General features: G+C 40.8%; 1 protein-coding gene across 7 annotated transcripts in view; it reads right to left on the reverse strand.

Moving 5' to 3' along the window:
* Positions 1 to 25950, reverse strand: part of palmda (palmdelphin a) — a 157036-nt gene that overhangs the window by 93108 nt on the left and 37978 nt on the right. For 6 of the 7 annotated variants that reach the window (XR_004574894.1, XR_003781624.2, XR_003781623.2 and 3 more), the window contains one exon: positions 27 to 141. Coding sequence is in view for 2 of the 7 variants with exons in the window: in XM_029119003.2 (XP_028974836.1) it covers positions 27 to 141 (115 nt within the window). In the remaining 5 variants the exon portion in view is untranslated. The remainder of the gene's footprint in view (positions 1 to 26; positions 142 to 25950) is intronic. The other variant, XR_003781622.2, reaches the window with a different exon arrangement.

A 25950-nucleotide genomic window follows, 5' to 3' on the forward strand; every position in this document is an offset into this window, starting at 1 on the left:
ATGTTGCTAATGTTCTGCCCAAGTACCTGTATTACCTCCTCAGGAGTTTTCTCAATAGCTTTCAGCCTCTTCAGTATGAAACTCTCTTTTTTTGAAATCATCGCTTCATCCCTCTCCAGAGCCTCAATCTCTTTCTCAATCCTGCAAGCCCAGAAATAATGGTAAACTGTTAAATCACCTCAGATCACTAGTGAACTGTTCTCTTGTCTTCTAAATTATTTCTGTTTTAACTGTCATCATCATCTTCTTCCGTTTATCCGGGGCCGGGTCGCGGGGGCACCAGTCTAAGCAGAGATGCCCAGACGTCCCTCTCCCTAGACTTCCTCTAGCTCTTCCAGGGGGACACCGAGGCGTTCCCAGGCCAGCCGGGAGACATAGTACGTCCAGCGTGTCGTAGGTCTTCCCCGGGGTCTCCTCCCGGTGGGACGGGCCCGGGAACACCTTCCCGGGAAGGCATTCAGGAGGCAATCCGAGGTTCTACTATCGGCCGTATTCTCCTCTCCAGTACCCTGGCATAGACTTTCCCGTGGAGGCTGAGAAGTGTGATCCCCATGTAGTTGGAACACACCCTCCAGTCCCCAGTTGAGGTCAACAGCTGCCCACCTCCACTGAAAAACAGCGTTGGTAGGGCACTGTTTCCCTCTCCTGAGGCGCCAGACTGTTTGAAAGAAACTCTTCGAGGCCAGCCGGTAGTCCTTCTCCATGGCCTCAACAAACTCCTCCCAGGCCCGAGTTTTTGCCTCCACAACCACCCGGGCTGCAGTCCGCTTGGCCTGCAGGTACCCATCAGCTGCCTCAGGAGTCCCACAAGCCAACCAGGCCTGATAGGACTCCTTCTTCAGCTTGACGGCATCCCTTACTTCCGGTGTCCACCACCGGGTTCGGGGATTGCCGCCTCGAGAGGCACCGGAGACCTTACGGCCACAGCTCCGAGCGGCCGCTTCGACAATGGCGGTGGAGAACATGGTCCACTCGGACTCAATATCTCCAGACTCCCTTGGGATCCAGTCGAAGATCTGCCGGAGGTGGGAGTTAAAGATCTCTCTGACAGGAGACTCGGCCAGACGTTCCCAGCAGACCCTTACAGTACGCTTGGGTCTGCCGAGTTTGTCCAGCTTCCTCCCCCGCCATCGGATCCAACTCACCACCAGGTGGTGATCAGTTGACAGCTCTGCCCCTCTCTTTACCTGAGTGTCCAAGACATACGGCCGCAGGTCAGATGCAACGACAACAAAGTCGATCACCAACCTACGGCCTAGGGTGTCCTGGTGCCACGTGCACTGATGGACACCCTTATGCTTGAACATGGTGTTCGTTATGGACAAACTGTGACTAGCACAGAAGTCCAATAACTGAACACCGCTCGGGTTCAGATCAGGGGGGCCATTCCTCCCAATCACGGCCCTCCAGGTGTCACTGTCGTTGCCCACGTGGGCGTTGAAGTTCCCCAGTAGAACGATGGAGTCCCTAGTCGGAGCACTTTCCAGCACCCATCCCAGAGACTCCAAGAAGGTTGGGTACTCTGCACTGCCGTTCGGCCCGTAGGCACAAACAACAGTGAGAGACCTATCCCCAACCCGTAGGCGCAGGGAAACGACCCTCTCGTTCACCGGGGTAAACTCCAACACATGGCGGCAGAGCTGGGGGGCTATAAGCAAACCCACACCAGCCCGCCGCCTCTCACCATGGGCAATTCCAGAGTGGTGAAGAGTCCATCCTCTCTGAAGGAGTGTGGTTCCAGAGCCCAGGCCTTGCGTAGAGGTGATCCCGACTATCTCTAGTCGGAACCTCTCAACCTCACGCACAATCTCAGGCTCCTTCCCTGCCAGCGAGGTAACGGTCCACGTCCCTAGAACTAGTTTCCGTGTCCAGGGATCGGGTTGTTGAGGCCCCCCCCTTCGACTGCCGCCCGATCCTCTACTCACCGACCCCTTATGGTCCCTCCTGCAGGTGGTGAGCCCATGGGAAGGCGGCCCCACGTCGCTCCTTTGGGCTGAGCCCGGCCGGACCCCGTGGGGAAAGGCCCGGCCACCAGGCGCTCGCATATGAGCAGCCTGGCTCCAGGGTGGGGCCCCGGCTGCGCCATACAGGGCGACATCACGGTCCTCAAAATGGTTTCCATCATTAAAGGGTTTTTGAACCGCTCTTAGTCTGACCCGTCGCCCAGGACCTGTTTGCCTTGGGAGACCCTACCAGGGGCATATAGCCCCAGACAACATAGCTCATAGGGTCAATCGGGTACTCAATCGGGTACTTATGGTGGCAGATCATGGAGGAGTGTTTTAACTGTAAACTAGTCAACTGGTTACTTGGCATACTGATCTTGGCTGGCACCAGACAGGCTCAGGGTTCACAGCCCAGGCATCCTTCCCCTTCCAACCCTCCTCTGCCAACCCTATCAATGTGCCATCCCACCTAGTTTCCAAAATCCAAATAGAACATTCACAAAGCTAAACATATTGGGACTAATCCTGTGAAGTACTAAGAATATCTATGGAGTTGAGAAAAGTGGATGGGGAAGGACAGAACAAGTCAATTGGTGGATGTACCTCCATCTTAAAAATAAAAAAATAAAATAAAAAAGAGGCAGAAGAATCACTTCTTATACAAACTTATGATAGTGAAAAAGTTTTAGCATCTATTTTAATTACGATGTTTGCTGAACTATGATTTCTTCTAATTACCAGCATCTGGCACTTCTAATATACTTCTAATATATGGTCAAATGTTTCCTGTGCACCATAGAGAAAGGTCACACTGACAATGGCTCCACATTCACAATGTCGTTTTTTTGCATTTTACTGTTTATATGGTTTGTTTTATTTGTTCATGAAAGCAAGCAAGTTTATTTATATAGCACAATTCATACATCTAAGCAATTCAATTTTTCTAAGAAAAAGAAAAAATATAAAAATACAATAACATTAAAACAAATACTCAAATGAAAACATCAAAACAACATAATTATAATAAAAAATAGAATAATAAAATATAAAAATAATAAAACTGGAAACTATAAGGCAAAACAGTGTGGTTAGGTTTAAGTGCTCATTCATAGGCACGTGAAAAGAGAAGTGTTTTTAACCTGGATTTAAAAATGTATATGTTTGGGGCACATCTATGGTCTGGTAGTTTATTCCAGTTGTATACAGCATAAATGCCAAATGCTTCTCCAAGTTTAGTTTGAACTGTGTTCATGCGTCTAAGAGCCCTGCTTGGTTTATATTCTTCAAACATATCAGAAATGTATTCGGTTCCTAAACCATTCAGAGATTTATAAACTTAAAGCACCACTTTAAAATCTATTCTGTCACTGACTGGAAGCCAATGTAAAGATTTCAGAACCGGATTGATGTGCTCTGTTCTCTTGGTCCTGGTTAACTTTCTAGCAGCAGCATTCTGAATGAGCTGCAGCTGTTTTACAGTCTTTTTGGTGAGGCCAGTTAAGAGGCCATTACAGTAGTCAACCCCTACTAGAGATGAACGCATGGATGAGCTTCTCTTGGTCTTTTTGGAACACCAAGCCTTTGATTCTGGCTATATTTTTAAGATGATAGAATGCTGTTTTGGTGACCGCTTTGATATGACTGTTAAATGTGAGGTCTGAGTCTATCAGAACACCAAGACTATGCACTTGATCCTTGGTTTTAAGGGCCTGAGAATCCAGCTCTTTACTAATACTTGTTCTTTTATTTTGGTTGCCAAACGCAATAATCTCAGTTTTATCTTGGTTTAACTGTAGACAATTTTGGTTGACTTACTGCCGGCAGTAAGTCAGACTTGTTCCCAGTGCATGTTGGACTCCGGCAGGGCTGCACGTTCCTACTCTCAACTATGGTCATGAGCTTTGGGTCATGACCGAAAGGACAAGATCCCGGATACAGGCGGCTGAAATGAGCTTTCTCCGCAGGGTGGCTGGGCGATCCCTTAGAGATAGGGTGAGAAGCTCGGTCACCCGGGAGGAGCTCAGAGTAGAGCCGCTGCTCCTCCACATCGAGAGGGGTCAGCTGAGGTGGCTTGGGCATCTGTTTCGGATGGGAAGGTGTTCTGGGCCTGTCCCATCGGGAGGAAGACCTAGGACACGCTGGAGGGACTATGTCTCCCGGCTGGCCTGGGAACGCCTCGGTGTCCCCCCGGAAGAGCTGGAGGAAGTGTCTAGGGAGAGGGAAGTCTGGGCATCTCTGCTTAGACTGCTGCCCCCGCGACCCGGCCCCGGATAAGCGGAAGAAAATGATGATGATGATGAATTTTGGTTGATCCAGGAATTGATGTGCTCTATACTTTGACACAGAGAGTCTATTGACCTGTTGTCATACGGTTCGAGAGCCATATATAGTTGAGTATCATAGCTGTGGTATTTAATGTTGTTATTCTGTAGAATTTGGCCCAGAGGTAGCATATAGAGATTGAACAGAAGCGGTCCGAGAACTGATCCCTGTGGAACTCCATGTGTCATAGCCACCATATCAGATTCATGATTACCAATGGTGACAAAGATAATAATAAGATCTGAACCAATCAAGGACTATCCCGGAGAGTCCTACCTAATTTTCCAGCCTAACTATATGCGTTCTATGATCTACAGTGTCAAATGCTGCACTGAGATCTAATAGAACCAGAACTGTTATTTTATCTGAATCAGTATTCTGCCGTATATAATTCAAAACTTCAATCAGGGCCGTTTCAGTACTGTGGTGAAGTCAGAAGCCTGACTGAAATTTGTCTAAGAGACCGCTTAAGGTCACAAAATTGCAGAGTTGATTGAAGACAACCTTCTCAATGATCTTGGCTATTAAAGGGAGGTTTGATACAGGTCTATAGTTGTTCATTATAAATGCATTCAGTGTTCTCTATTTTAATAGGGGCGTAATGGCAGCTGTTTTAGAGACGTTGGGAAAATGCCTGATTGTAGAGAGTTGTTAATTATTTGCTGTAGGTCCATTATTAAAGAGTTATAAATTGTTTTTAAAATGTTTGATGGCAATATGTCGAGAACATGTTTCTTCTAGGGATTTTTGGTCAATTGTATTAAATTAAATTAATAGCTATGGCTTAATAGCTACGGCGCATTGGTACTCTCATTAATGTACCTTTTCTTAACAGAAACAGAGTTTACTGGAACATTCAGGGTGGTAAGTATTCAAAAAATACCCAAAAATTATCAAACAGGGCCAAGTCTTTAACCAGAGGAAATATCGATACCTATAGAGATAACCAAATCTAGAATGTGGCCTCAAGTGTGTGTACGCTCTTTCACATGTTGAGTGAGATCAAAGTGTCAAGTAGTGCAAAAAGTTATTTGGCATTATTGTCTGTACTATTATCTATGTGGATGTTAAAATCCCCTGTAATAATAAACAAGTTGTAATCAATTGATATAACAGAGAGTAGTTCAGCAAAATCATCAATAAAATGTGCAGAATATCTTGGAGGTTTGTAAATGGTTAAAAATAAACTTTTGGGGGTATTCTTCAGTGTAAAACAGAGGTATTCAAAATAAATAAAATTACCTAGTGTATTTTCTTTGCACTGGAAAGTATATTTAAATTCCTCCTCCTTTCCTACCATTTCGTCACATATTCAGGTGCTGTCTCATTAAGAATAGTAGCACTACAATCTCCTGTTAGCCATGTTTCAGTGAGAAACATAAAATCTAGGTTGTATGATATTATGATGTCATTTCCCAATAATTATTTGTTGACAAGAGTTCTGATATTAAGTAAAGCCAGCTTAATAGATATAATAAGGGTTCCTGGACTAGTAGGTTGATGTGTTACAGTTAAAAGATAGGCAAGTTTACTTTATAAGTTGCACGGGCATGATTCCTTCTATTTTTAATCAACACAGGAATAGAGATTGTGATGGTAATTCCATGTATCGACACTCGGAGTAAGGGACACAGAGACAAAATTCTCTTTGTACATTATAACCGTTTTATTAATTATTATGCACAGAGACTATTATGAGAGACGCGTCAACCACTTACACACACATAATCGTCTGAGGAGTCTCTAACTTAATATAGCTCATTCAACCGTATATATCACATAGGAAAAAGGGGTGTGGTAAGATGCTGCCATCTGTCTCATGTCAATCAAACACATTCCCTTTGTTCTATCACACAAGTAAAATGCTATCTTCCCCCACCTTATCCTTCCTGCCATAATGTTTACTGTAGTGTTTACCCAAAGGGGCCAACTGACCTTACTCCCCCCAAGGACCACATTCCTGAGGAACAAAAGACTGACACCCTTCTTCTAGGCAGGAGGACATGGCCCAAATACCTGTTAATCCTCTGATATTATACAGACATGTGTATCACAATCAAAGTAAAGACAGACATTTCTCAAATGTACCTTAGTTCAAAATTACCATAACAAGATACTGGGTCCTAGCTTGTACTCAAAACAATTGGCATTGCTATTTTCACAATAGCAGGGCCTCGAAGCACATTACAGAGTATATTCTGTGCTTTGTGGAAATAAAGGACAAGGTTGTTGACAATGTGGCAGTTATCCAAGTAATCATTTTAAGCGGGGGGCAGAGTGGGACATAGGGAAAGATGAGACTTTATTTTTCATTTTCCCCCTCGAAGATTTCAGTTTGTTTTCTAATTGAATTGCTCACATTATAGGTCACATTAAACGGGGGAAAAGTTATGATATAATTTATCTTTTTCTCCTTCTTTTACAAACCTGGCATTTTCACAGGGGTGTGTAGACTTTTTAAATCCACTGTACGTGAGGATGCTGTTCATGGACTATAGCTAAGCATTCAACACTATTGTGCCCGCTAAGCTAGTTCCTAAGCTTACCCCTCAGGGACATAATTCCTCTCTTTGCAATTCGATCCTGGACTTCCTGACAAGTAGACCCCAGGTGATGAGAAAACCATCAACTTATACAGGTGTACCATTGAGAGCATCTTCTCAGACTGCATTACTGCCTGGTATGGCAGCTTCTCCGCACTCAAGGCCCTTCAGAGTGGTGAAGTCAGCGGAGAGCATGTGTTGTGACACATTCCTCCCGTAACCATTATAAAATGTTTATGTGACTTTTACCACAGTAGCCACCTAGAAAAAAAAAAAATTTCATGGGCTAAATGCTGCAATATCCCCACCAAAACTAGGTCAGTATATAATGCTATTTTGTTTAGAAAAATAGCATGTTGTGCTTTATAACTTTGAAAACTGCCTTTCACCTTTTATTGAGAACGTAATATCAATCAAATTCACCATGGCATAATGTTGACTACGATCAAACTGTATTCCAAGTGTATGGTCAATTATGCATAATTTAATAGAAAATGCAATATATTATTAAATACAGTCCCTTGCATACGTATTTGGTAGTATGTTTTTGCTGCAATAATAGCTTAATGTCTCTGTATGTACCAGCTTTGCACACAGTGACATAGAGATTTTGACCCATTCTTCTTGCCAGATTCCTGCCAGATGACTCTCAGTGGCAAGATTTCTATTGGATATTAGTTTTCACAAAACCTCCACTCACTTGTTGAAGGCGGGCTCGGCTTGGTTTCACTATTTCTTCAAACTGGATAGAACACATTTTCTGAAAGTGTTTAGTTCCTACCTAGGCTGCTTTTCTCAGAAAAGAAGATGGAGGAAAAATTTAATTCTGTTTTGGAAGAACTGTTCTCTATTAATAACATCAAGTCAATAAAGCTGTAATTCTGTTTTGGAAGAACTGTTCTCTATTAATAACATCAAGGCAATAAAGCTGTCCTGGCTATGCACCTAGCCATCTCTGCGCAGGGCTGGGGCCATAGCCAGGACCAGACAGAAGGTGGTGCCTCTAGGCACCTCTACTCAGTTTGGTCTCCCCAATTGGAGGCAGGTGTAGATCGTTGCCTCCAATTGGGGAACCTATTTATGTTCTATGTTTGGCCACACTTGGTGGTTTGTTTTGTTTGTACTTGATGCCCTATGGTACTGGTTGCTGCGATTGGTTCGGTTCTTTTTGTTTGTTTGTTTGTTTGTTTGTTTGTTTGTTTGTTTGTTTGTTTGTTTGTTTGTTTGTTTGTTTGTTTGTTTGTTTGTTTGTTTGTTTGTTTGTTAAACATGGATTACTTCCACCTTTTCTTCTCTGCGCCTGTGTCCTACCACCATGACTGTGACAAAAGCCAACTTCTCAGCCTAAAGGCTGTTCTGAAAAGTTTTGGCGTGCCTTCCTACAGGCTATGGTATAAGTTTCATTTGTCAGCCTTTTTTAATCAAATGCACCAAATAATATATTGTCATTCTGAACAATAAAATTGTGACATTTCACATAACATCTATGCAGTAAGCATTAAGAAATATTCAATGCAAAAATATACAATGTAAACTAGCAGCAATTGCAGAGTGTAAAATGGGGTTTATGGATAGACATATAAAATATTATAAATATAAGTGTAATATGCCTATGATCTTAAAATATGCTAATGTACATTGAATGTATATAGTAATTCATCAAAGCATTTGAAATGTTCATGTGTACAGCATGATCATAGATCAGTGTTGCTGGTTGAGAAGCATTATGGCCTGGGGGAAAAAACTGTTTTTGAGTCTGGAAGTGTGTACACTGACTCTCCGGTATTGTGAACAGACCATAGCCTGGGTGGCTGTAGTCTCTTTTTATAATGTTCTGTGTTTCCTAAGGCATCGTGTATGGTAGATGACTTCTTCAGAGGGGAGATGGCAGCTGATTAAAATGTACCAGACTTCACCACCCTCTGGAGGGCCTTGCAATCAACAGCGGAGCAGCTGCTGTAACAGGCAGTAATGCACCCTCAGAGGATGCTCTCAATAGTGCACCTGTAAAAGTTGATAAGAATTTATGCAGATATGCCAAACTTCTTGAGTCTCCTCAGGAAGTATATCAAGCATGGCCGACAGTCTGTGATTTATTGTAATTGAAAATGGACAGGTCAATTATACTGGGACTGTCTGTTCATTTGTCAGAAGGGTTGTGACTGCCACGCCACCTTTTGGTTCGAAGTTTAGAATTGGCTTTTTTCCTCACAAAACCACTAATTCATTCTACCTCCTCCACACTTGCTTTATATTTTAGCATAAGATTGTGACAGGAGTCACTAACCTCTTCAGAAAACCCATCATTCAGCGTTACCTACAGAATTATCTTCTATAGTGAGTGTGCAGTCCGGTCACAATGAGGATTTACCTAGGAAAATGTTATGTTTGTTTCAAGAAGACTGATATGGTTCACCACAAATGTGACATAGGCCTAGATTAACAGATTTTGATGGGGTTTTATGAGGAGATTTTGCTTCCACATTCACTTAGATAGCTATTGTTACACTGAAGGCATTATTCTCATGAGCCCCTGTATAGGCATCTCCCAAGCAATGAATTTGATTGGTGTTTTGAGACATTTGCTAGCAAGCAAGTTCATTTATGTAGCACAGTTCATGCATGGAAGCAATTCAATGTGCTTTACAAAGAAATGAAAAATATAAAAATGCAATAGAATAAAAACCGTTAGATTATTACAACTCTCTAACCAACCTCCAGGGAGACTCTCCACCCTGGTATCTCAATCCTTGCACTTCAGCTCTTGGAACCTGTCAGTCTCTTTGTGAGAATCTCTGCATCAATGTCTTAGCCAACTGTCTCCAGGGGGACATTTATGCCATGTCTGTACATGCATTTTACTTTCATCGTCGCTGAATTACAGTTTCCAAAACTGTTTACAGAACCACCCCAGTATCTCAATCCTTGCACTTGGATAAACTTGTCAGTCCTTTTGTTAGATAATACCCTGCATCAATGTCTAAACTACATGAGCAGCACAAGAACTTGCATTATCACGTCATCAGCAGATATTTTCATTTTAACAGGAGTTATTCCTCTGGTAGTACCAGAAATAATTTAACGATTGCTACATTTGGACTCTGGGCTCTACTAGCTGACCTGAGTTAATTGTCGTTGGAGCTGTTCGGTTTATACTTTTCAATCATTACAGCCCCAGATAGCACACAAGCCTTGCTGATGTCGGCATAAGATCGGAAGATTGAAAGCGGTTTAGAGCATCGAGTGGAGGTTGGCTGTGCGTGTGAACGATCAAAAGAAATCTGTGGCCAGGAAATGTCTGCGATGGGCAGTTCTATGCGTTTACTTTGTACAATCCTGCGCGGTATTTTCCGTGGCCATTTATTTCCTCACCTAAGTCACGGACTTATCCGCCGACAAGATATTTTTGCTACAAAACAATTTTCATAGAACTTAAGGTGAGTACCCAAACGCTCTCGAAATCAAGTTAGCTAGCTAGTTACATGCGTAGGTAAGCAAATTGTTGTAGTTCACATTATTAGATAGAAACAATGTGCGCAGTGTAGCTAGCTAAGCACACTGGTATTTTTTTGAACTGGGGCTTTCTATGCGTTTTGGCCTTTCGTCCAAACGCAAACTGCGTTTTAGATAACTGACCATCTTCATGAAAATTTTTTCAATGTATGGATACACTGAATGTATAGGCTGTTAAACTGTTGTGAGCATTGAGGCAAAATGTTAAATGTGTGTAGCATAGCTGGAACTGAAAGTTGCAAGTAGAAAACAGGAAATCTTATTTAGGCTGTTTCTGGGGAACAAGAGCAGACTGAGCTTGTGTGTCAGACTACAGGAAACAGTGGGGGACAGATTAACAACACACACACACAGTCTGGGCTGGGCTGAATTAAGAATAGACAAAACAGAAACCACAAAGGGCAAGATGAAGTTTGTGCTGCATTTACACATATAAGGTATAGAATATAAACTGGACCAATGGCACACATGCTTGGCTACCTCAAACCCCCCCCCCCCCCCCCCCCCCCCCATTTTAGGCCTGTTTGAAGTATAAATAATACTGGTGTGACTGCTAAATCTTTAGACGTTGTGCGGCGACACTGTCTCCAAAAGTTTCAGAATTCAGTGTGACAGGAGTCACTAACCTCTTCAGAAATGCAATTTTCAGTGTTTATAGGGAAAACAGATTTTGGTTTATAACGTCGATGTGCCTCTTGTCATTGGTTTGAAGTCAGTGTGCAACGTTTTTCTTTTGTTTACATGAGGCGAATTTGTGCAATTGGGGATGTAACCGAAATGGTGCTGGTTTTAATCTTGCTAACAGGAATTTACATGTTTACCCAAATGTACAGTTAATCTCCCACTGTTTGGAACAGAGGCAAAGTAGTGGTATTCCTAAGGTCTTGCATGGTGGCCCACTTATGCTGACAAAGCCCACATTTGAAAAACTTTGTTCAGGTCTCCCCACAACTAGCCAAAGGATGGAAGCAATATACAGTACGAATACTCTTTGAAACAGGTAATATTCTGTGTAATATTCAAATGTATGTATTTGCAATACTACACATACAGTACAGGCCAAAAGTTTGGACACCTCATTCAATGCGTTTCCTTTATTTTCATGACTATTTACATTGTAGATTCTCACTGAAGGCATCAAAACTATTAATAAACACGTGGAATTATGTACTTAACAAAAAAGTGTGAAATAACTGAAAATGTCTTATTCTAGTTTCTTCAAAGTAGCCACCAAGGACAATGGTATCCCTGTTCTTAATTGGCCAGCAAACTCACCTGACCTTAACCCTATAGAAAATATATGGGGTATTGTGAAGAGGAAGATGCGATACGCCAGACCCAACAATGCAGAAGAGCTGATGGCCACTATCAGAGCAACCTGGGCTCTCGTAACACCTGAGCAGTGCCACAGACTGATCGACTTCATGCCATGCCGCATTGCTGCAGTAATTCAGGCAAAAGGAGCCCCAACTAAGTATTGAGTGCTGTACATACTCATACTTTTCATGTTCATACTTTTCAGTGGGCCAACATTTCTACAATTTTTTTTTTTGTATTGGTCTTAAGTAATATTCTCATTTTCGGAGATACTGAATTTGGGATTTTCATTAGTTGTCCGTTATAATCATCACAATTAAAAGAAATAAACATTTGAAATATATCTGTCGGTGTGTAATGAATGAATATAAGTTGCCCCACAATGAATATAAAAAAAGTTTCACTTTTTGAATGGAATTACTGAAATAAATCAACTTTTTGATGATATTCAAATTTTATGACCAGCACCTGTATATATCAAAGACTCCAGTCATCCTCCTCCTCCTCAACAGCCTCAGGAGGAGGAAGATCATATTCCTTCCAACACTTCTCAATCTCTCCACTAAAAAGGCAAGGCGCCTCCTCTTAAAACCACTCCTTCATTGGTTGTGAGGTCAAAGACAAACCACCAGAATGCCATTAGTAGTGGCAAGTGACACAGAAGGGTCAACAGGGTCAGATATGAAGTAAATGTTGATGTTCATTTTAATGTTTATTCTTTAAGTCACTAGCCATCCAGGTCCAAGTTCCAGGCCAGACCAGACCAGCATCTGAGAGGAATTAACTTAAATAGACATGGTGAAAAACAGGTGCGCACAGTGAACATACACATGCCACGATCCAGGGCTGCTTTGAAACCAGAGCATGGCACATGGACCGTGACACAGCTTGACCTCTATTTTCATATCTTCTATTTATGCCCCAACAGCAAGTTGGAGGCCAGTAGTGGAGGTCCAACCTACAGCTTCAAGTCAAATGGAAGAAAGTAACACTCTTGGAAATAGGTTGAATTAGTATAACACAAAACAACTGTCATGTAGTCCTGTTATACTTTAAATTTTACTCAGCCCTGTCCTTGTCTCTTCTAGCTCCAAGGCCTTGTTTTCAGACATGTGAGCAACGTGTCCCACCAAACTCTACTGGTACTTGTTGTTTGACATTATAAATAAAATGACTTCAGGGTCCCTTGGAAGTACTTTTAAAGACTTCGCACCAACTTCAAACACCTGATTGAACTAAAATGTTAAAGTGGTATGAGAACCACTAAACAACTGTTAAGCAAACCATGTGGTATGTGTTCGAGAAGGTCTTCACACTGGACTTTGAAACTGAACTGGTGCGGGAGAGGGCAGAAGACTGTCATCCAACTATAAGACTGTAAGTTCAACATTTGCTTATTTTTATAGAAGTTAAACATTGGTGGACAAACAACTCATCATTGGAAATGTGGATGCTGCCCATACTTCAGTGTTTCCTCTGGAAATGTATCTTGCTGTGGTGGGAATGTTGTTGAGGGGGCTGCCCTCCATCTATTCTCTTCTCTTCCCTCCCCTCCATCTCTTTCCTTCCTCACTTCCTCTTCTGTTATCTCCACCTCTTTCCTCTCTTCTATCCTGTTCCACTATGGTCTTCTCTCTCCTCTTCCATGTACCATGTTGGCACTACTTTCTGTACCACTCTGTCCCTCATTATCAAGACTCTTGTCTCCCCTGCCTACTGAAGTAATGCATACTGTTTTAGAAATGTCTTGAACTGATGAATACTAATTGATTAATGTATTGAGTCCCCATGTTTAGACAAGAAAAGGAATTTCAGTTGTGCTGTGGTAAAGGAAGTATGAGGTGCTGAGGTAAACGTGAATCTTTAGCAGGATGGGGGTAGATGCAGAACAATAGGTCTTAGGACAGGATAGAGCAGGGTGGGCAATTATTTTTCCCATGGGGCCAAATGAGCAACTGAATATATTTTGGAGGGCCGGGCCAAAATGCCGAACTCGATTATGCATAATATACAATTAATTTCTATATAAAAAGCAGTAAATGGCATTGTTTTGACAACAGAGGGAGGTCTGGGCATCCCTGCTTAGACTGCTGCCCCCGCGACCCGGCCCCGGATGAAGCGGAAGAAGATGGTATGGTATGGTTTTGACAACTGGTAAAAGTGTATGTTATTATTTGGCAATTAAAAGGTGAGGTTAGCTTTCAAAAATATCATTTATTTTAAATAGAATTCCCAAAATGATACACAAAATGTGAAACATTTGACTCATTTTCAGTCACATTAATAACAAAGGGAATTTTGAGTTTCATATATTATTGAAACAAGGATTTTCTTAGCTTTCTACAGACATCACATCATCTTTGCAGCCAAAATAAACAAGACATGTTACTGAACTGTGTAACTGTGTAAAGAAAAGTGTCCCAGTTTTGTAGCCTTTTTGACTTTACATGCCTATATTAAACATTTAATGTTTTCAGAACTGTGCAAAAAAAAAGAGAAAAGGATCAAGTGTCCCATTTCACTTGAAGAACACTAAAATGTTCTTCAGTTCTTTTTTTTTACTGTGCAGAAAAAAAGAAAAGGATCAAGTGTCCCATTTCACTTGTTATATTCCCACATTTTAGTGTTTTTCAGTTCTTTTCTTTTTTTCATTCAGTGTGAGAAATCCAGTCTCTGTTGAGCTTTAACAAGTCCATCAAAGTCAGGTTGAATGTCTGAGGTGGAGATGCGAAGCACAGCTGACAGATGTTCATCTGTTCACATATGTAGGTGGATCCAAAGAGAACCAACATCTTCTGAGCATGTCTCCTCATGTTTGGAAAGTTCTCCTCCTTGAGAGTAGAGTAGAACTCTAGCAGTGATGCTGACTTAGAGTGCTCTTTCAGTAGTGAATCAGACTGCAGGTCAATGAGTTCAAGCTGAACATCAGTGGGTGCACTATCAACACTGCAGGTAAAGGGAGAGGAAACCAGCTGCATTTCATCCTCAACCTTTTTGAAATCTTGAAAACGCCTTAAATTCATCATGCAGTGCTCCTAACATGGATGAGTACCTGTGCTGGTGATCAGCTGATGGTTTGACTTTCAGGGTTTTCATGTGTTTGAGATTGTTGCTGCCTAGTTGCCTTGAAATTAATTGCAACTTTGTCATGAAGGCTTCCACATGGCTATGCATTTCATGAGCAAAAAGGCCCTTGCCATGCAGTTGTGTTCAGTTCATTCATCATTGCAGTCACATCAACAGCAAATGTTAAATCTGCCATCCAGTCCTTATCAGACAGCTCTGGGATGGTTTTGCCTTTCATCTCACAAAACACTTCTCTGATTTCAGAACCCAAAACCTTTTTAGCACTTTGCCCAGGCTGAGCCATCTGACAGCTGTGTGGTACTTGACATCACCATGTTTGCTCTCTTGCTCCCCCAATAGTGAAACAAACTGCCTGTGATTTAATGCTCGCGCTCTGATGAAATTAACTGTTGTAGTAACAACATCAACCACATGGCTAAGTTTTAGCACTGACTTGCACAACGCTTGCTGATGAATAATACAATGTATAAACACCAATTTCTGCTCTGCGTTGAGTTCACTCAATCCTGCATTCTTTTCAAAAGCCCAACATTTTTCCCTGTCAAATTCGGACATCCATCCGTAGTGACACCTGCCAGTCTGTCCCATTCGAGTCCCAGTTTGTCCATGCATGCGTTTATCTCGGTGAACAAATCAGTCCCCGTTGTGGTTCCTTTCATTGGCCGCATTGCTGCCAGCTCCTCCGTAAGCTTGAAGTCGCGCGTTATCCCCCAGAGATAATATGAGCAGCTGGGCAGTGTCACGGACGTCACAGCTCTCATCCAAAGCCAAAGAAAAAAAGTTGAAGCTTCCCACTTCACTTTGCAGCTGAAACTCCAGATTCTCTGCGATGTCCTCCACCCTTCTCGTCACGGTGCGGCGGGACAGCGGGATGTTTTCAAACGCTTCTTTTTTCTCTGGGCATAGCAGTGCTGCAGACTCGACCATGCACTCTTTCACAAACTCCCCCTCCAAGAATGGCGTACTGTTCTGGGCGATTTTGTGGACTACCATTTTTCAGGGGTGACAAGGAAGGTAGACAGTTCAGGGGTGACACCGGTTGTCAATCACACGCATTTCACGTGCACGATTGCATGCACTGTGAGAATATATGGGCTTCAAAATAAAAGCAATGCGGTTTTAGTCCACCCATAAGATAATTAGAAAATATGTTTTATTTTCTAATTATCATATAATCTATTTGGCTCACACAATGCCCAGGTCTGCTTTTGACCTAGTCTAGAATCAAATAGACTCTGGATTTAGCCCAGAGAAATGTATTTATTATTCTAATTGGACTCTTAATATCTCACCCGGCACAGCCAGAAGAGGACTGGTCACCCCTCTGAGCCTGGGTCCTCTCTAGGTTTCTCCTAAAATTCGGCCTTCTTAGGGAGTTTTTCCTAGCCACTGTAATCCAACACTACTGTAAAGCACTTTGTGACAACTGCTGTTGTAAAAAGGGCTTTATAAATAAATGTGATTAATACCAGTGGATTCTAAAGTGCCTGCAGTTTAATTTAGCAAATCATTGTTATTGCAGCCAGTCAGTAAAGCGGTCAGACAATGAGAGTGAGGAGACAGACTTGCAGCAGCTGCAGTAACCCCAAACCCAAAAAAGTGTATATTTCCATATAGACTCATCCAACATGTTTTAATAAAAGGTCAGGGGTCTGGGTAGTTTTCAAAGTCTCCATTTTCAAAACACAATCCATACGTGATCTAGAATGTACAGAACAAATGAAATGCTGTCAAAGAATTCCAACCTTTTATAGACTTGATTTGGTACAAAGCTATAATGCGATCAAACTCAAACAACTCGCACATGAGTGTGGGAGGGATAGAAAACCCCAGTTCAAGCGTGAGCGAGTTCATTTTCCAATTTACCATGCTCGTCTGGTACTCTAAAAAGACAGGTTTGACAGTGTTGCAACTATTACACAATTGCCTGATTGCAATTATTTGAGACAGAATCTTTATAGACAACAATCTTATTGCAGAATATTTATGTTTACAATCTGAATAAGGGCCAATGTTAGAAATGTCTCAACAAATACAATGCAAATTATGTTAGTTTCCATTAGTGTTAGACCAATATCGTTTTTTTATTAAGATGCCAATATTCCCCATCAAATTTGAACCCGAAAAATGCAAAATACAACACAGACACAAAACTTACTTTAAATCAATTTTGGTTGAAAAGCAGTAAACTTAAGTATTCAAGTAAACTAAGTATCAAAGCCACAATGCTATGTAATAGTCCAAAGACTCATAGGAAAATGCTTTACCTTGCTTAATTGTTCTTAGGATCACTGAAAAATTAAAGGATCACACTGCAGAATAATTATTTTAATGAAAGATAATGCCTTTCTGTTAGCGGTGGCTGGCAGCAGCTTTGAGATCTGCGCACCAGCAGGGCCTTTTGATCAACTACATGAAAGGGATTATCGGCTTGGTCGATATCCAAGGGCCAATAACAGCTAAATTAGTAAAAGGCACAAATTGCTGCAGATAATCGGTCTAACACTAGTTTCCATAGGCTGTCTAGCCCATGCGTGTATTAGAGCGTTTGACAGGCTCTGTGTAAAGTTATAGGCACAGATCATTTACTGAAACTCATTTGCATTGTAATTTCACCTAGTTTAGAATTGTTTAAACCTAGTTTAGAATTGTTTTGGCATGCACCATAATGTAGCCTAATTTCACAACATTAAAAAACACATTTCAGTCACTTATTTGTCCCATCAAATCTGATCGACAAAAAAACACTCAGGCATGTGTAAAATATTTTGACTAATATTGTACGTTTAATTGTGTCATTTCCAACCATATTTCCTAATTAGATAATCACCATTAAAATGTATGGATTTAAATATGTTGTCCCATTGCTTATTAAAGTTGAAAAACGTTTTGCTATGTAAGGAAGGTTATTTCAAATAACTAGGCTATAATATTTGCAGCAGAGCGAGAGGTGAAACGTCACGATGAACAGGGAAACACAGTGGGTACGGAAATTATTCAGACCCCTTTTTCACTCTTTGTTTCATTGCAGCCATTTGCTAAAATCAAAAAAGTTCATTTTATTTCTCATTAATGTACACTCAGCACCCCATCTTGACAGAAAAAACAGAAATGTGGAATTTTTTGCAAATTTATTAAAAAAGAAAACCTGAAATATCACAGTTTTCTTGTTTGATATAGGAGTGCAGCTTCTTAAGTGTCTATGGTTTCCTTTGTCATATTTCTTGTTTCATAATGAGTCAAATGTTTTCCAAGGATGACAGTTCTGGACTGCAGACAGGCCTGTTTAGCACCCGGAAACTTTAACTATGGAGCCATGCTGTTGTAATACGTGCAGAATGTCATTTGGCATTGTCTTGCTGAAATAAGCAAGTCCTTCCCTGAAAAAGATGTTGTCTGGATGGCAGCATATGTTGTTCCAAACCTGTATTTATTGTTGAGCATTATGGTGCCTTCACAAATGTGCATGTCATCCATGTGATGGACCCCCATACCATCATGGATGCTGACTTTTGAACTGTGCTGATAAGAACCCGGGTGGTCCTTCTCTTTAGCCCAGAGGACGCAGAGTCCACAATCCACAAAAATAATTTCACATTTTGATTTGTTAGTACACAGAACAGTTTTTCACTTTGCCTCAGTCCATCTTAAATGTGCTCGGTGACAGTTCTGGTTCTTGTTTATACATGGTTTCTTCTGTGAATGGTAGTGTTTTAACTAGCATTTGTGGATGCAGCGACATACTGTGTTCACTGGTTTTTGGAAGTGTTCCTGAGCCCATGCAGTGATGTCCATGACAGAATCATGTCTGTTTTTAATGCCGTGCCGTCTGAGGGCCTTAACATCACGTCCATCCAATATAGTTTTTTTTGCCTTGTCCCTTGGGTACAGAGATTTCTCCAGATTCTCTGAATCTTTTAATAATGTTATGTACCGTGTATGATGAGATCCGCAAACTCTGCAATTTGACATTGAGAAACATTCTTAATTTGTCGCACTATTTGTCTGTGCAGTCTTTCAGAGTGGTGAACCCATCCTTATCCTCAATTCTGAAAGATTCATCCTCTCTGGGATGTGCTTCTATATTTAAATGTTTTACCAAAATCATGTTACTGACCTGTTGCCAATTAAGCTAATTAGTTGTGAGACATTCCACCAGTTTATTATTATTAATTATTTTGGCTTTTCACACATTTTCCAGTTTTCTGTTGCCCCTGTCCCAGCATTTTTCAAATGTGTTGCTGTCATCAAATTCAAAGTGGGCATATATTTTTTTCAAGAAAATATAAAATTTCTCAGTTTCAACATTTTATATGTTGTCTTTGTACTATTATTCTATTGAATATAGGGTTTCAATGATTTGCGCATTTTATTCTGTTATTCTTTAAATTTTAGTGTTACAACACTTTTAGAAACCAGGTTGTACTGTTGGGCTAATTATTTTAAATGTCCTCTTTCTCTTCATAGCAAATCCATGTCCAGAAAAATGCAGTCAAACTTTTTTCCTATGTTACGGAGTTTGTGTGTGTGTTTATGATCCGATACTGATCTACGAGGACACCATGCTTTATGGAGACCGTTCAAACATAACATTTCTGTATGAACTGTTTTCATTTTTTATGGAGTGTGTGTGTGTTTATGATCCAATGCTGGTGTAGGAGGACATCATGTCTTATGGAGACGCTTGAGCGTTCATGATTAGTTGAAAAGCACAAGTCTAGTTTGATAGTATAATACTATTGGGCTACTGATTTTTAATGTCCTCTTCCTCTTTATAACAAATCCATGTCCAGGAAAATGCAGTCACCACACATTGAAAAGGTGCTTATTTTATTTAAATCATTTAATATATTCTAAGTACAGATGTATATATTGTATGGTCTTGAATGTTCTTATTGTTCTTATAATCAGCAAGGCTCGAGGGGTGTGGTATATGAACAATATACCACGACTAAGAGCTGGTGTTCGGAACGATGCATCGTATCGATGCAGTATTTTGGCAATATAAAAAGGTTACTCCCTTAAAATGGTTACCAAATCAAGTACATAATTAAATTAATATCATTACTGTGGTATACAGTCTCATACATTGCCTATCAGCCAATCAGTATTCATGATTCCACCCACCCGGGCTTTTCAGAGACCGTATACCATGGGCATGATGTCACATTCCTTTTTACTGCTCGCCTTGGTAACCAATTTAATAGAGCAATAAGGCATCTTTGGGATTTGTGAATTAAGCACTGTGTGCTGGCACTCCGCGTTAAATATTATGATGTTTGTACATCTGAGGTTATGTTACTGAATTGTCTTTTTTCCTATTTACATGCTTCCTATTTATAATATTCCTTATGGGTTTAACGGTGGCATGTGTTTTATAGTAAATACTCATTAAAGTTAGTAGTTAAAGTTCCCATAATGTAACTAGTTACGTTACTTAGTTACTTGCTGAAGAACATAGTGCGTTTAGTTAGTTACTTTAAGATAAGTCCTTTGATTCTATATTAATGTGTTGGTCACTTATACCCAGACGGTGCACCTTTAATGGATTATCGTATAATTACATAGTCAGGTATTACATAGTCAGGGTCAGTCACCAGCATATAACATTCTCAATTATTAATCATTATACAGCAAGAGTGACCAATCCTATTATCTGAATCATGTACCATAATGAGAAACATTATTTGCGTTTGGTTCTTTAATCAAGATAATTTAAAATCAATACATTATTTTGTATTGCAAGAGCCTCCACATTTTCAGGCTTAAGTTATTCAACAGCTTATATTTACAGGCTTCAAAACTACAGATTAGTGATGGCACGGTAGACAATTTTAGTACTTATCGCGATGGAAAGTACTCACGATTAGACTTCCGGTTTAGCATCTGCCATGTGAGGGCGCATAAGTTGGGAGCTCCGCAAACAAGCTTTTACATTTTGTTTTATAATCTGATACAGCGCTATATATATAAAACAAATATTAATCTTCTTTTACATCTCGTGTATTTGATGTTAACTTCACTTCTAACAATATTGTTGTAGTCAGTCGTTTGAGTTCCAACAATGTCTAAGCAACAACAAAAGAAGGCCGATTCATCTGTGGCCGGCGGCTCGCCGGCGGAAACGGTTGAACTTTCCACCCCTGAGGGTGTTGCGATTATGGGTGCCATTAACAGGCTTGAAAGTGGAATTTATGCCAAATTTGTCGCACATGCCGCTGAAATTCGAGATTATAATTTCCCTGATACGAGAAGAAATGCATAACACATTTTCAAAGAAGACCTCAAAACCCAGAGTGAGTGCTTAACTAACCTGGAGACCGCTACCTCAGAATGGACGACAAGTCTTCATTCTCTCGAGCCAACGGTCGTTTCTCTCCAGAAAGAGGTTGCCTCACTGCAAGTTTCTCAAACTCCCTCAGTAACCCTGAAATCTTGTCTTTGTACTGTCTCATGTCAGGATTAGCGCTGGCTGCGCACACTTCTCTTAGACAGGGAAAATGAGCAGGGTCACCGCTTGCCATCTGCGTCTCCCATAACGTGAGCTTTAACTTGAGCTTTAACTTTAACTTGTATGCTGTCATAATACTGTGTTACAAATTTTTTGCGTCCTTGCAACATTTTGTTCAGATTATTCAAGTGCTCTGTAATATCAACCATAAATGCAAGGTCCTGCAGCTATAGTGGGCACTGTAATTCCTAAACAGGTTTACCGTTTCCCTCCATGAAATGTCCGATTTCCCCAAGTAGTTCAAAGAAGCGCTTCAGCACAGCACCTCTGCTTAACCATCTCACTTCAGTGTGGTATGGGAGACCATTGGTAATGTTACAGTCACTGGGAAGGCTGTCAAACTGACGATGATTGAGACCTCTGGCTCGGATGAAATTAACAGTTCGGACAACCACCTCCATGACGTGATTCATTTTTAACGACTTGCAGCATAATGCCTCCTGATGCAAAATGCAATGAAATGTCCAAAAATCACCCCCTCCATTTGCGGCTTGTACTTTCTCTTTGAACTTTGTCACAACACCTGCCTTTTTCCCGATCATTGACGGCGCACCATCTGTAGCCATGCTTACAGCGCGGGACCAGTACGCCCCGACTCTGTCCAGCGCTCCAACAACAGAGCGGATAGGCACCAACTCAAGAAACTCCTCTGTGACAGTCAAAGTATCGTCAACTCCACAAATGAATAAGGCCAGTTGAGCGACATCCGTAATATCAGTACTCTCATCAATAGCAACAGAAAATGCCAGAAATGACTCCACTTTGCGTTTCAGTTGGCTGTCCAAATTTGCCGAAAGTTCCAAAATCCTGTCTGCAACGGTATTTCTCGTCAAGCTAATATTGGCAAAAGCTTGTCGCTTCTTAGGACACACAATTTCTGCAGCCTTCAGCATGCAATTTTTGACAAACTCTCCCTCACAGTATGGCTTTGATGCAAATGCTATTTCACTAGCAATTAGGTAGCTGGCTTTCACTGCAGCATCACTGGCCTCTCGGCTCCGGGTGAAAACAGATTGCTGTTTCCTCAGACCCACCAACATTTCATTTACCTTCGGTCTTCTCAGTTCTCCGTGCAAGCTGTTGTATTTTTCGCCAGGCTGAGTTTCATAGTGGCACCGAATATTATATTCCTTAAGCACTGAAACTTGCTGCATGCACACCAGGCACACAGGTTTCCCATTCACCTCCGTGAAGATATAGGAAGAGGTCAATTTTTCTTGTGTCCACTTTTGTGTCCACTTTTCTCTTTTTTGACAACAACATTTCGCTGTTGATGTCAGCGCCAACAGAAGAGCGGGTAAACTGATAAAAAAAAAAAACACCACTCAGACCCTGAAGCTCAGTGCTACCATCTGCTGTTAGTTCTGCTGAAAATGAAGAAGTTTTTTTCTTTTCTCATATTGCAGATTTTTGAATTTTTTAAAATGTATTTTTAATTGCAGATTTATCCCCAAGGCCGGACTGAACCCCATGGCGGGCCGGTTCCGTAAGTTTGACACCCCTGGTCTAAAGGGTCGTACCGGCTTCAGACTCACAAAGAACGGTGCTGAACATATGTTTGATACTCCAGCCGCGGCACTGGCTTTTGTGAAACAACACCTATTACCTGCTTAAGCACCTATGAATGTGCTGAAGCTATAATGTCTAATTTTCTCTGGGTCAGAAACTATTTGAAAGCACTTTACTTAGAGGTGTGGTTTAATATGTTAGGATTTATTCTTTGATTATAGCAATCTTTTATTTGATTTTATAGGATTATAATTTTTATTTTATATGTATCAGAATACATTCGCTGTATTTGTTATTTGTTTGCGGAGATGCGTACGAGGTAAGAATCACAATATTTCGCACGCACATTGGGGTTTTTCCTCAGGGTTGTGTACGCTCCAGTTGGGCGAGTTTTAGCTTAGGTCAAGGGCGCGAGGTTGGGGGGTGGCTGTGAGGGCGGGGGGCGGTTTTTTGCGCTAACCCAGTAAAACCCAGTAAAACGTAATAAGGTTCTGACTCATCTTAGGAAACTGAAAGCCAGTTTTGTGTTTCTTCAAGAAACTGACCTCTGTTCATCTGACCATTTTAGATTGAAAAAAGACTAAGTCCAGGGGCTGTGCAATTCTGGTACATAAATCCACTCCATTTGCCGTATCACAAGTAATTGCAGATCATAAGGGTAGATATGTCATTGTAACAGGAACATTGTTTTCAACCCCCCTAATTCTTGATAATGTCTATGCCCCAAATTATGATGATGTTTCCTTTATGACCTCCTTTTTATCATGTATACCTGACCTTCACTCTCATTCCTGGGCGGTGATTTTAATTGTGTGATGTGTCCACAACTTGATAGGTCCTCGGAAAAAGTTTTCTCTTTCATGTGCAGCGATTATTCAATCTTTTCTGCATGGCTATGGTATTCGTGATCCATTTCCATAAATCCTTCTGCGAGGACATACATTTTTTTCGCATGTACATCATTCTTATTCACAAATTGATTATTTTTTCTAGATAAAAAACTTCTTCCGTATCTGCAGAATTGTTCATATGAAAGCATAGTAATATCTGATCATGCACCGGCTGTTCTGGAACTTAGCTTTCCTAAAGCACCCCAAAAGCATCATCAATGGTCCTTTAACACTGGTCTATTAAGGGATAAAGAATTTGTAAAATGTATCTCCTCAAATATATCTTCTTTTCTTGAACTCAATAGTACTCAGGGTATGGCTTATTCTACCATTTGGGAGACCTTAAAATGTTATCTGCATGGTTGCATAATTTCATATACATCTTATAAAAAGAGATCGAAAAAGGCAACTTGACGAATTATCTAGTGCTATATCAGCTATTGATAGTCAGTACTCACTGAAACCGTCTCCCAACCTTTATAAAGAGCGTCAGATTTTGCAGACAAAATATGATCTTTTATCGACGGAAGAGGCTGAGAATTTGTTTTTACAAGCTTAACATAGGGTCTATGAGTTTGGTGATAAGACGCGTAAATTGTTAGCTTATCAAATTCGTAAATCGCAAACGTCAAGCTTGATACCCCAACTTAAGTTACCTTCAGGAATTACTACCACTGACCATAAAGAAATAAACTCTCAATTTAAACAATACTATGAAAATGTGTACACCTCGGAATCTCCTCAAGATGTATCTTTAATGAAAACCTTCTTAGATATGTTAGATTTCCCCACTGTAGAGAAGACTGTGTGATTTTTTTAGATGAGGATATTCAAATTTGAAGAAATAGCTCATGCGATTGCTTCATTGAAAACAGGCAAGGCCCCGGGTCCTGACGGTTTCCGGTCTGATTTTTATAAAGCATTTTCTAAATTACTATGCCCTGTATTGCTTTTTTTTTTTTTTAGAGAGTCTTCAAAATTCCAAGTTGCCCCCAACCTTCTATCAAGCTACTATTTCATTAATTCTTAAGAAAGATAACCCCCCCCCCTAGATTGTGGTTCTTATCGCCCCATATCGCTTTTAAATTGTGATTACAAGATACTAGCTAAAGTATTATCCCTTCGGCTTGAAAAAACTTTACATGGAGTCATTTCACCTGATCAAACCGGTTTTGTTCGGGACAGACTCTTTTTTTAATATTAGGCGTCTTTTTAATGTTTTGTATTCACCCCATTCCAACAATGCTGAAGTTGTAGTCTCACTAGATGCTGAAAAAGCATTTGACCGCATTGAGTGGGGCTATCTTATAAATGTTTTGGAGAGGTTTGGATTTGGTTTAAAATTAATTAATTGGATAAGGCTCCTTTATGCTACCCCCAAAGCATCTGTATGCTCGAACAATATTATTTCAGATCCTTTTCCACTGTGTCGAGGCACGAGGCAGAGTTGTTCCTTTTCCACTGTGTCGAGGCACGAGGCAGGGTTGTCCCCTTTCCCCCCTTCTATTTGCTATTGCTATTGAATCTTTGGCAATTGCATTACATGCTGACCCAGAGGTGCAAGGCATTTTTCGTGCTGGTCTAGAACAGAGGGTTTCTTTATATGCTGATGATCTTATTTTATTTTTATCCAATCCCCTAGTCTCAATTCCTCGAGTTATTTTTTAATATTGGACTCGTTTAGTACTTTTTCAGGTTATAAATTGAATTTTTCCAAGAGCTAATTATTCCCAGTAAATTCTGCTGCATTAAGTCTCTCATATTAAAAATTTCCAATTCAGAGTTGTTAACAACCAATTTAGATACTTAGGTGTCCAAGTGACTCGTAAACATGCTGACTTGTTTAAAGCCAATTTTAATCCTTTATTTGATCTCACAAAATCTATGTTTTTATCATGGAAACCCCTTCCTCTGTCACTGATAGGAAGGGTTAATGTAATCAAAATGAACATTCTTCCCAAGTTTTTATATTTATTTCAATGTTTGCCCATATTTGTTCCCAAGTAATTTTTCTTATCTCTGGAAAAGGCTATCTCGTCATTTATTTGGAATAGCAAGCCTCGGCGAATAAGTCTAAAGCATCTTGTTAAGCCAAAAGAGGTGGGAGGTTTGGCTTTGCCTAACTTTCAAACGTATTACTGGCCAGCCAACTTTAGAAACTTACTGTACTGGTGCTGGCATGATTTGCAACTGTGCAAACCTCCCTGGGTGCCGATAGAGGCTATTTGTTGTTCCCCAGTCACACTGGCATCTTTGCTCTGTTCTTCTACCCCCCCGTCTCAGTTTCCAAGGTGTTACGCTGCTATATTATT

Source organism: Esox lucius, chromosome 3 (assembly GCF_011004845.1).
Source record: "Esox lucius isolate fEsoLuc1 chromosome 3, fEsoLuc1.pri, whole genome shotgun sequence".
NCBI lineage: Eukaryota > Metazoa > Chordata > Actinopteri > Esociformes > Esocidae > Esox > Esox lucius.